At 32.4% G+C, this 13,127-nt stretch overlaps 1 protein-coding gene across 1 annotated transcript; it reads left to right on the top strand.

Moving 5' to 3' along the window:
* Positions 1-335: 335 nt before the first annotated feature.
* Positions 336-12,638, top strand: LOC128551782 (semaphorin-5B-like). The gene is made up of 8 exons (XM_053532696.1): positions 336-402; positions 2,458-2,536; positions 3,819-3,866; positions 8,255-8,334; positions 8,896-8,961; positions 9,748-9,877; positions 10,226-10,348; positions 12,301-12,638. Exons 2-8 carry the CDS (start codon positions 2,524-2,526, stop codon positions 12,489-12,491), a joined length of 651 nt encoding a protein of 216 aa, XP_053388671.1. The 5' UTR covers positions 336-402; positions 2,458-2,523; the 3' UTR covers positions 12,492-12,638.
* The last annotated feature ends 489 nt before the right edge of the window (positions 12,639-13,127 follow it).

Here is a 13,127-nt window from a genome sequence, read left to right as displayed (position 1 = left end):
TGTCTAATAACGTGTGTTAGTATATTATTTTTGTTGTAAAAGTGAAAATTGCAGCACCATGTGCTAAAATAGAAAATTTGATGCATTTCTATTAAAACAGAAAAAAAAAACTGTATTGAATTCTCCACCAGAACAGAATTAGTATAAAGTTTGTTTTTCTATTTTCCTGAAGAAAAACTTTATTCTCTCAGTATACATGGTGTTTCTATATGCTTGCGGACACAAGACACTTTTTCAACTTATTTTCTCCATTATTAGGACTTGCAAACTAGAGATTAATTTTGACAGCCTAAAGATTCAAGAAGTTATATTAGGTAAACTTAATTATCATAGTTTCATAGGCGTTGAAGATCTTGGATAGGACAAGCTTGAAAATATTTACAAGCCGAAGGGCAAGACTTGGTGAGTTTTCAGTTTTTCCATTTTTAGTAGCTAATAGTAGTTAATATAAATTATTTTGTTTCAACAGTAATGAAATAGAACATAAGGTGTAGTCTTATGATTATACATAATGTTTATAAATCGGAAAGTAAATGAAATTGATATTAAATATAAGAAATAAGCGACAATTAATTATTGGATGGTAGTTACAAGCTTATAAAAGAATGTAGTAAAACGCGATGTTTAATTTTACAAAATTTGAATAGCTTTGGGAGTTACATTCTGTGAACAAAACATTGGACATGAACACAGACTACGGCGTGTACAATTGTAATAATATAACTTTTTCTTTCGAGCAGGTAACGTCTGTGGCGTCCCTTTTTGTAAAATATTTTTTTTTATTTAAAGTAATTCGTTGTATTTCGTATATGGTACGGAGTCAATTCTATCATTATAACCCTCGCGGTTCAGTACTGGTAGTTATGTAAAAAGTGCGCTCTTAGCGAATGTTCATTCTAATCAATACTTGAACCACATCAAATTTGCAAGTTAAATCTTTTCGGAATAAAGGAAAATGATTGCATGTACTTTACACTTAAGACATGTTCATTTTTTGAAATGATTGTTATGTTTGTTCTACATGTTAAACACTTTAATTCGCTAAACCCATTACCACTATAGGAATTTTTTGTTATAATCATACTGTTTCATTTTGTGTACATTATGGAAATATCTAAGGATTATACTTATAAAACAGGCATATAAATGTAAACGGTAGAATATTATACACCCGCACTTAATTGTCTTCAGTATGATGTATTTTATTCACTAGTGTAAAGTTTCCATGTAATTGGTAGCACGGGTGTATAAAAAGTAATGGCTTTAAGTACAGTTCTTGATTTACTAAGTAATATTTTCATGTTAAAAAGTTTATGTTCAAAAGGTTTTGTTGAATGGAAGACAATTAACAAAGTAAACATATTTTTCTCATATTCTATATGTTTAAAAACCGCACGCCAATCTTTCAGAAAATCTAGTAATTTAAACTGCCAAACTTTTTCATTCGAAACTGAATTACTTCACAGCTGCACAGAGGACACATTGAAAAATAGTGTTGTGTCCAGTCATGTTTCTGCTCATAAAAGTTTATTAGTCATGAACTTAAGACATATTCTATTTAAAAACATTATTCTATTCCAGAAAATGACTACAAATTTGAAAATTTCCACAAGGAAACAAACATTAAAATTCAACAGCATGTAATGCTCTAAATTATAACTTACAAATCTTAATGGTATAGCTTACATGCATCGTTTCATATAAGGTATACAAAGGACGAAATCTCATAAATGGTGAAGTGAAAAATAAAAATTTATACATACAGTAGTCTCACTGAAAAGTTGCACAGAGGACAAACTGCAGCAAAAATATATTTTCACGATATGATAGGCAAACATTAGTACTTTAGAAAAATAATGTAGATATGAAAGTGTAATGTTTAACATCTAATTTTAATACTTTGTCACTATTCCTCATGATAGGAGTGTACATGCTGTTAAAAATCTGCCTAAAAAGATGTAATTATGAAAACAAAGTATTTTGTGTAAAATGTGCAGATTTTAAGATACATCAAAAAATAAAAGCTATAACCATAACACTTGGTTGGAAGAAATAAAGCACATGTAAAATGTAACACTTTTTGGGATGTACAGGGGACACTTTCAGTGCTATATACGTTTATATAACTTTAAAACTGCTTGAGTCATTAAACTGAAAGCTTACACATTTATTGACTATTGATTTAGGTATATATTGCCCTGAACCACTTTCTAAAACCGAAATGAATTTAAGTAAATTGAGAGAAAGGAAGAAACCTCATTATTTTAAACCCACCCAAATATTGTCACAGGCGACGTTTCAAAAAGCTATGAAAATATATCTGGGTACTGGTTTTAACCAAATAAATAATGTAAAGATTTTGTCATAAAGTAAGTTTCGTAAAACATGTCCTACTTCTAAAGTTACTTTTTTTTTTAGTTATTTGACAATGCATATTACTATGACAATGTAATTCAGGTTAGTTTGGATAGAACAAAAGCGACACTGCAGATGAGGTAAAATACACACTAACTGGCCAAAGAAATGTGGATCTTTTGTAAGTAATTTTAGAAGTATTTTATTTTGCTCATTCATAAACGAAAAAATGCGGATGTTCCCCTTTATTTAAAAATTTACTGTATAGGAAAAGTAAAAAGAGTTGGGAAAATAGTAAATTAATAAATTTATATTGAAAATTTTGTAATATGTAAATTATAATTAGACACTTGTTTTACATTTTCAATACTCCAAATCTATATCGGAGGAAGTCATTTGTTAGTAATTTGAAAAGTTATTATAAGAAGGATTTTTTTTAAAGTTTTTTTGTAAATAAAAGAAAAACGTGATATTTATTTGTTAAAAATTATAAAAGTAATTAAAAGAAGTAAATGTTATGATTCTTATAGATATGAATGCTTATATATATGATACTTGTAGCAAATGTACTTATATATATGAAGACTTGAAGATAATATAATAGGGTTATTATAACAGTAGCTTGATCTGGGATGCAGTATTCGGCTCGAGTAGATTTTGCCAGAGCGGATCTCACGAGGCGCGCAAGCGCCGAGTGTGATCCGACCTTGCAAAATCCACGAGAGCCGAATACAAAGTTCCAGATCTAGCTACTGTTATAATGACCCTATTATTATATACCTGTACTATTTTGATTCTTGATTTGTTCTTGAACGAAATCTTCAATGTTTATCGATATTAAATGGAACATAGTTAAGTTTTTATGTGCGCTTTTAATAGAAAAGTTGTAGGGTCATGCATATTAATGAAAATAGTCGGCAGCATACAATACGGAAGGTACAATACGGAATCTAAAAGGTACAATACGAAATTTTTGTCTGTCTGTTCATATTTAATTGTGAAATACAAGCATACTTTTTACAGAATTTATATAGGTATATAATAAACTTATATATATGAATACTTGTAGATAATGTACTTATATATGTGAATACTTGTATACATATGGTGCTTGTACGTTATTACTAATAGATATTGATGAAACTTATAGCTATGATACCTATTTATATATATATATATATATATATGATACTTGATTAAAGATATACGATACTTAAAAATACGTATGTATACTAATCTAGAGAAGTTTAAGAAGAAGTGTCTGGAGCTAGCCTAGTATAAAACTAATAGTTGTCTTATATAGTCATCTAAAACCTATAATTTGTGGGAATGGGATGAAAAAGAAATCTTTTCGTTTCGCTGAAATCTTGTTAATCATTTTTCGCACGACACAAAACGGAAATAAGGAAACATACGAATATTTTCAGTGTATGGTAACTTAAAGGTAAAATTTCTTGTTTCAGATCCCATCGCAATTCTTACAGTTGCTTTAACCGTATTCGGGAGAGCAGGTACGTTTGATTTTATCAAAATTTTATTTTACTCAGTATGTTAATTGATTCAGCTTGAGGAATTTTTGAGGTCTTATGTGCGTGTATATAATGGAACGAGTGAATATATAAGGCGATATACATGTGTTTGATAACTGGTGAAGGTTTCAATTCCGAACGGGAGAAGCATATATTGTAGCAAAAGCGAAATGTCCCGTGTTAGAAAAAGGGGGAAACGTACTTAAGAGAATTAACCAGTGAAAATTATTAAAGATATCCCTCCATAGAAAAGTTCTAAATATAGGCCATTTCGAGTGACAATTTATTTTTAAAGATACACTGGTTGAAAAGTAGTCCTTTTGATTGTAACAATTTTAGATTTTTAGCTCGAAGAATAAGTAGAGCTATCCTACTCACCACGGCGTCGGCGTCGGCGTCACACCTTGGTTAAGTCTTTCGTACCAGTCCACATTTTGACAAAGTCTTTTGAGATAAATCTTTGAAACTTTCAACACTTGTTTACCATCACCATGTCCAGTTATAGGCAGGAGCACATAACTCCATCAAGGATTTTGGTTGAATTATGGCCCCTTTCGACTTAGAAATCTTGGTTGAGTTTTTCGTACCAGTTCATATTTTGACAAAGTCTTTTGAGAAAAAGCTTTGAAACTTTCAACACTTGTTTACCATCACCATATCTAGTCATATGCAAGAGTAGATTGCTTCATCAAGGATTTTGGCTGAATTATAGCCCTTTTTGACTTAGAAAACTTGGTTAAGTTTTTCGTACCAGTTCATATTTTGACAATATCTTTTGAGATAAAGCTTTGAAACTTTCAACACTTGCTAACCATAACCATGGCCAGTTATAGACAAGAGCACATAACTCCATCAAGGATTTTGGCTGAATTATGGTCCTTTTTGACTTAGAAATCTTGGTTAAGTTTTTCGTACCAGTTCAAGTTTTGACAAAGTCTTTTGAGATAAAGCTTTGAAACTTTCAACACCAGTTTACCATCATCATGTCCAGTTATAGGCAAGAGTACATAACTCTATCAAGGATTTTGACTAAATTATGGCCCCTTTTGACTTAGAAATCTTGGTTACGTTTTTCGTACCGGTTCATATTTTGTGTAAAGTCTTTTACATATGGCTTGGAAAGTGTTATTTTTTCACTCTGTGTCTTGTGCAACGCTGAGTTAAATGACAAAGCGCTCATCCTGAATGATGTTGTTTACAGTTTTAAAGGTATGTGTCGGTCAGTATATTTAGTTTAAACATATTTATTCCCAAAATAGAGTACATTATATTTATACGTATGACATACTGTAGTGAAGACAAAACAGGAAGGGATAAGAATGGAAGACAAGTCTTATAAAATTCTTCTCCTTTGCGGACAAAATATAACTGTATGGGCATATCGAGCTTCAATCTGTAATGGGGCTAGGAATATAGTCTTAAGATATGAAAAAATAAATATATGAAAAAAAAAAAAAATTGAAAAAAAAAAAATTCATAAATCGCTGTGAATGTAAAAAATGGAAAGGGGACAATGTATATGGAAGAAGGAAAGTATTCACATAAATGTAGAGATTAGAACAAGTCAAAGGTAGAATAGAAGAGAGAAAGTGGGAAGAAATGGGAATGTCTTAGGGTTGCTAACCAAATCTCTTACTTTCGGAAATATATGCCTGTACATGAGTAAATATAGTCATGTTATCCTGATCAGATAGGTCTGGGTTTCCAAACAGAATAGTATCCAAGTCAATTTCGAAATTCCGCAGATTATTAAGAAGATCGTTGCGACAAAGATCGAAATTTCTGCATTCAAAAAAGAAACTGAAATTAGTTTCCATCCGTCCACACTGGCATAATGGTGTAGGAGAAATACTTTTTAGGTAAAGATGTTGATTCAATGCACTGCACTTAGTTCGTAGTCGTGTATGGAACACCTGGAGTTTTCTAATTCCGGTGTAGTAATAGGCTGGAGTACGCTTCTTGTTTTTATTTAGATTACTTTTAAATGATGAAAGTGTTTCCAAATTACGGATATCTGGTCTCAATAAATTCCAATCACGTACAGCGGAAGGCAAAAAAGAATTGAAATATAAAGATGTTCTTGCAGGTACACCATGGATATTTTCAGAGTTTCTTAGGTTGTAGCGAGTATCACCTGAGTCAGGAACTAGAGAGGATAGATATGCTGGAGTCAGATTAGATTTCGTTTTAAAGAACATAAGAAGTCGATGTTTATAACGTCTATCGGAAAGTGGCTCCCAGGGTACTTCTCTCTTTAGGTTTTCCAAAGAAACAAGTTTGGTAGCTCCGGAGACTATTCGAGCACATTCATTTTGAATTTTGTCAAGTTGATCCATTTCATACTTTGTACAGTTACCCCACACCACGTCTGCATATTAGAGTATTGGCCTTATGAAAGAAATATATATAGTTTCAAGGGAGCGACGGTCAAGTGAGAATTTCAATTTACGCATTATATTAACCCTCTTCCAAGCTTTTGCTACAATGAAGTTGATATGAGAATGCCAGCAACAATCATTTGACAGGAATACACCAAGATGTTTATGTTCGAGTACCTCTGGAATAATCTGGTTAAACATTCGAAGAGGAGGGTGTAGTTGAAAATTTCGTTTTCTTGAAATTAAGAGCGCTTCTGATTTGGAGGGATTAAATTTAACAAGCCATTTTTCTGCCCAAGATGAAATTGTTTGGATATCAGACTGGAGAAGATTTGCCGCAATGTCCGGTTGCTGAACTATAATGTAAAGACTTGTGTTATCAGCAAACAAGTTGATGCATGATCTGATTTCATCAACGATGTCATTGATAAAGATAAGGAAAAGAAGAGGCCCGAGAATTGAACCCTGTGGAACTCCAGCTTTGAGAAAAGCCCAGTTCGATTTGACACCTGGCAGTACAACACGTTGACGTCTATGTAAGAGATAATCCTGAAACCACATATGAAGAGAACCTGAGATTCCTGCGTGTTTTAATTTACATAGTAATCCTTTGTGCCAGACTTTGTCAAAGGCCTTACTTATATCGAAAAACACCGCACGAACCTCTAGACCGTTATCTAGAGCTTTACAGAGAGTATCGTATATGAAAACAAGTTGATTAACTGTGGAGTCGCCCGGAATGAAACCAGACTGTACAGGAGTTAGAAAGCGAGAATCATGAAGTATATTTGGCAAGTGTATTAGTATGTCTGAACAGATATAATAAGTACATTTTGTATATCTAAGAAAAACGATAAAAATACTAATTTTTATGCCCTCCTTTAAAGAAGCGGGGATATACTGCTTTGCACCTGTCGGTCGAATCGGTTGGTTGGTGGAATGAACGGTTTCCGGCCAATAACTGGGTTCAGTATGTCAATGGTAAAGTTCACAGGGGCCTGAACCTTGAAAATGGTTTCCGCCGAATAATTGGAGAATCACTGAACCCAGAACCTTTAAACTTAACATCATGAGTAGGCTTATAATGTAATTGACCTGTATAGTTTTCGGGGTAAGTAGGTCAAAGTTTAAGGTCACATGGACCTGAGTTATAAAAGTTTCCAAAGAAAAACTTGAAAATTACCTGACCCAGTATCTTCGAACCTGATAATATGATTGGGCTTATGAAGTTGTTGACACCTATCGTTGTGTGGAGTTAGTAGGTCAAAGGTCAATGTCATAGTGATCATGGAAATGCAAACTGGACAAGCCTTCATGGGGTCATATCTGTTTTACAAACAGCTCTTGTATAAATTAACAGAAGTTGAATAACTAGTACATCATGCATATTACAATTATCAGGCGTGATTTTCAGGCGCAATAAATTTAAGTCTTCAAGATGGAGAAGACCATCTAGTGAAAATATTTTCTTTTGTGTGTAATAAACCACAGCCATTTCCATGCAAGATTTATTTTTGTTTGTGCAGCTGAAGAAAGATGAAGTTTAATCTTCCCTATAACTCATTAATTTCTTGACTAATCTCTTTGAAACACACATACTTAACAACTAAACGCAGGTCATTTACGTTTATATATAGACATTTCACATTGATCTTCAAACAGTTTCCATATTTTCCAACTTTTGACATAACTTTTTCATTCCTTTATGGATCTACACATTCAACATCATCTTTTTTAAAATGTTTCTTTCACCGACTACACAGGATAACACGATTTTGATTTAGCCCTTTAAAATATTTTTGAATAACGGTTAAACAAAGTTTTTCTCCATGCAGTGTCCCTTTAGTACAAATAAACCATAGATCTGGTTGCTTGAATACATTTCCAAACGCTGCATTAATATACTAGATGTGTGCTAAATATATAAGATTTTATTATTAAAGCAACTGTTTTCATGGTTTATTAATTCATATGTTATTTCTTATATTTCAGCATCCCTAGAATGTTACAACTGCACTGGCGTGACAAACTTGCGTAAATGTAACACCAAAATTACATGTGAAGATCAACAGGTACATGTTTAACCTTTAAAGTTTTACAAAATAAGATGAAGTCTCGAAAATACGCGACAAGTCTTCTTGTCATGATTCTAGTCCACTTTGATTATCTCTCTTTGTCCGTATTGAAATATTTAACTGAAAGAAGCAGTTCTTACCTTGCGTATGTAGATCAGGTTTAAAAATTCATTAACTTTGTCAGTCTATCTTCTTAAACTATGCATGTCAATAAGATTTGAACAAACTATATTATGTAGTAAAAGGAAGATTGTTTTTGACCTGAATATCGAATATCCGTGTAACAGATCTGTAAAGTATTCAAAAACTTTTGATAGAAATGAAATATGAAATACTTGCAATGTGTTAATATAACTGTTTGATTATTTTAAACTCGTAATCTGACATATTTTCAATTATCTCTGTATAATACAAATTCAGACACAATTAAAGGCTTTCCCAACTCTTTTGAAGTATAAGTAATGCGGTAAATAGTATATATTTTATGCCAGTTTTCACTTTTTATGTTCGTTAGAAAACATGCGTTTAAATCATACAAGTACCTTTTGTATTTTCAAGGTGTGTTTTAAAAAGAGAGAATACACTGAACACGTTTCGTATGATCTAGGATGTGTCGACAATCAGGTAGGTTTTTCTATATCTCACATAAGACTAATTTAGAAACATATCTAATTTTAGATAAGTTTTTTTTAAGTTTATACAAAAAGGAGCAGGGGCGTGTAAGGCAATCTAAACAATATGGAAAGAAACTCACAAGGACATAACTGATGCATTTCAAGAAACACATGAGTTCACGCATGGTTAATTAGACAGAGAGAGAGAGAGAGAGAGAGAGAGAGAGAGAGATTATACACAATCGACAGTCAGGTAACAGCAAGTTATAAATTGAGCTTTGGGCTTACTGTCATAATATTATTATCAGCAACACTTGATCTTCCAGGCAAAGTGTGTATAATTTACTACATTTGTTGAATCTAAAAAAAACATACAATGTATTCAAAAGGTAAATTTTACATAAAAATGTTGTTTAATATTAGATTAAGATAATTTAAATTTCCTACTATTTCTTTCAGAAACTTCTGATGCAACTCTTTAGAGAATTATAACAATGCCGTATTTAAATAAAACTGTATTTGCTATAATACAAACAAATGTGCACAGTTCCCATTTTTCCATGTTTTCTTCTAAGACGTGTTAAGCTACACTTCTGCTTTCGTTTTGTTTTTTTGTGTCTTTTACAATCAAATAATTAGTTAATATTTTACAAACTTTTATTGACCCACCCAAATTAAAAGTATATGTATATTAATGAATAAATCATTAAGTGATAAAGACATTCCTGTATTGATTTACAATGTTGTTTCAGTTTTTGATTTCCTATTATGCAAAACTATTTATTCCTTTTTTTAGAATTGCGGTGATTTTGCAAACTTCACTCCTGGTGTACCTGCTATGAAAATGGACGGAGGTCAAACACAGCCATGCTTTGAATGCTGCTCCACCAACAACTGTAACATCAAACTCTGTGGATATAAAGATTGTGAGTTTTATGTCGTTGTCTTTTGTAGTCAACATTTTTCTACAGACGGTTGCAGTTTGTCTATTTGCTTACTTATTTATGTACTTAATAAAATACGGGAGCATTCCTTTTAAGAATCACGGTATTAAGCTTTGATCTTGAGATTAAAATGGTAAAGGACTATAATAGCTGAAAGTCATTAGAACCTACAGCCATCACATTTTATTATATAATTGACTATGGTCAGTTAATGACTTCTATTGGTTTGTAGCCACTGAGTCAATGTCAAGGTCACTGCATGCTTGGGACAAATACACCCAGTTACTTTTGGGGACATATGCTTTTATGGTCAGTTTTGCTTCATTTTAGCTTCTGAGTGTGTCGATGACGCAAAGACAGACTGTGCTTATTTGAACTCCTTGTTCAGTATCTGCAAATTGATTAATCAAGCAAAAAAGCTATGCCCAAAATACTGCAAACTGTGCAATGTGGGTAAGTTACATAATATTATATGTATATTCAGTAATGATTCTAATTGCTTTGTCAAATTCTAGAGCAATCTGACTTTGCATAAAATATTGAATATTCAAAACAGATTCCTAAAAGATAATGTATATTTGTAATAAAAATCACAGTAATTGTTCAAGCAGGAATAAGTTAAAATAGCGGCTTTAGTCAGTCTGTACCACTACTATAAATACGATTAGTAATACATAAATGATTACATACTAGCTATCTCATTTTAAGGGATTTTTTTTTTCATATACAAAAATATTGAATTGCGCAAGCATATGAAAAATTATATATCTTACCTGAAGCTTTTTTTATATTTCGATTTTTATACCTGATTTGATATTATATATTGTATAAACATAAAGAAACATTTTAGGAATATTGATAGGAAAAATGATGAAATATTTTAAACGTTTAAAAAGAAACAACATTTTGATAGTTTATAACGTTGAAGTAGATAGCAAAGACAAATGTCTAAGATTTATGATCTAATACAGACAGGCCACCAAAGTTTACACAATTATGCTTGTTCCAAAAGGCTTGTTTAACCAAAATGTCTATTTATAGTAATTGGCTGCCATGAAATATCTCAAAACAAGAGACCATCTTCTAGAGGACAATGCTAATGTTCCATTTTGTATCTAAACTCGTCAAAATGTGTATATAAACTCGTCAAAATGTGTATGAATATAAACTCGTCAAAATGTTGCGTCTCAAGTTCAGTTTGTGCATCTTTTTATGTATGTTATTAATTTCAAGACGGTCGGAAACAAAACATATTTGAAAACAGGAAAGAACAAGTATAAGGACAAAGTTCAAATGAGATTTATTTTGGAAACAAACGTGCAGTATATTCATATCATTATATAATTTCTCCTTCCCGTATAAGGTTGACTGACTGAAGTCCAAGTGCAATACCTACTGCAGCGAGTGGTGTAAAACTCCCATTTTTTATTTACAATAACATGGTTCAAACGAACAAAAATTTAAAGGTATAAAACCAACTTTGGTGTTTAGAATTTGTGCTTTTGAGGTTCGTTTATGTTAAAGGGTACCAACATCAGTCTGTTGGACATGTTTTTGTCATTTCTAGGATCCCTGAAATAAAAGTCATCTTTACGGCATCTGATCACATTCGTTAAGATCTTTTTAAGTTGCTAGACTTGTTGATTTTGATAAGACTCCAACACTGAAAAATGTATTCGAAGACAGGTCAAACAAATCAAGTGTTGTGTGTTCATATGCCTTGTATTCCCAAGTCAAATACCGTTGCTATGGTATACCAAGGTATTTGCCACTAGGAACTTCTGTGCATTTTTACGGTAACAGATCATTGGCTAGGAATTTGCCATTATTCAAATGTCGAAAGTTATGTTGATGTTTGGTTGAAACATTGACTGTGTTGATGGTTCTATAAATGAGATAGTCACCAGCAAAGAGTCTCAAGGGTGAGGTAAAATTGTCTTGGTGCGGCGATTAACGTCACGAAGAGATGTGGTTCCATGACTGTTCCTTGCGCGAACACTGAGGTGACATTGTCCACGTTGATGTGGTATCCTCAAGGAGTACTTCTTGTTTTCGGTCTCCGACAAATCTCTCTATCCAGCTAATGAAATTAATCGAGTTTATAAAGAAGCCGTCGTGTGGGACTTTGTTACAGGCTGTGGAAAAGTATAAACATTCCTCTTACCATGTTCTTGACTGTAGTTAAAGAGATGTGTTTCACATGATTATTTTCTTTTGAAAATATGCTTAAATGCAATGAGGATGTTCTGTTTCTCTTTTGCTTTTGTCCAGTTTGTCTTGATCCGAAGTAAAAATGATATAGCTTAAAAGAAAATTAAATGAATTATTCCATCATGTGATAGAACAAACTACATTTGATATTATCATTAGCAAGTGAGAACTTACAAAATGATTCAAACTTTCAGTGGATGGGAACTGGTCACCTTGGTCAAAGTGGTCAGACTGTGACGTCACATGTGAAAATGGAACGCAGGTTCGTACCCGGTCATGTACTGATCCTGCTCCACAATATGGCGGCCTTGATTGCCTGGGAAATGATACTGATACAAAGTCGTGTCAAAATAAACCTTGCCCGGGTAAGTTGACGGTTCTTTAGTAGCGTGTTATTTCATTGATCGATGTTTATCATTACAGATCTGGTGCAGACGTTCTGCGCATGCCCGGAAGTGATTATAAATTGGAGTGCATGGCAAATATACGCAAATGTTTTAACGTCCGCACGCATTTAGTGAATAATATGTATGATATACTGACTAAAGGTTAGGGTTAGTATCACCATGGTTACAAAATATACTGAACAGTAAAAGAAACTATCCAGATATATAACTGGGATATTTTTTTAATAAGAAACTTAAATTTATAAATTTGACTTGTTTTCTTCAAAACGCATTACACTTGAAGAACTTTACGTGTTGAGTTTGAAAAATTTATCAAGCGTGAAGTCAGTAGTCCCACAAAAGCTAGAGATAGTACCTAAGTTTTTCAAATCATAGGCATGAAGTTAAAAAGCTTTGAAATGAAGACAAATGTCCATATATTTCTCAAAAATAGATATATTGGCAATATTTTAAGCAAAAACGTAGAGTTATGAGCATTTAATATTTTCATGTAAAAGAAAATTTTGTGATCAAGGAAATGTAACTCTTCTTGAACCTGGAGAGCAGAAACATCAAAGGGACATAATATAGCGAATATTTTCTTCTTGGGTGCATTTGATTTAACATTCAACTGT

The sequence above is a fragment of the Mercenaria mercenaria genome, unplaced genomic scaffold (genome assembly GCF_021730395.1).
Source record: "Mercenaria mercenaria strain notata unplaced genomic scaffold, MADL_Memer_1 contig_1669, whole genome shotgun sequence".
Classification (NCBI taxonomy): Eukaryota; Metazoa; Mollusca; class Bivalvia; order Venerida; family Veneridae; genus Mercenaria; species Mercenaria mercenaria.
Note: the sequence above shows the minus strand (reverse complement) of the source record. Positions and strands in the feature narration are given on the sequence as shown.

Excerpts from the sequence above, each read along its gene's own strand:
- LOC128551782 (XM_053532696.1), top strand. Across the intron at positions 8,335-8,895 it reads TTACATGTGAAGATCAACAG|GTGTGTTTTAAAAAGAGAGA; the intron begins GTACATGTTTAA and ends TGTATTTTCAAG. Across the intron at positions 10,349-12,300 it reads CTGCAAACTGTGCAATGTGG|TGGATGGGAACTGGTCACCT; the intron begins GTAAGTTACATA and ends TCAAACTTTCAG.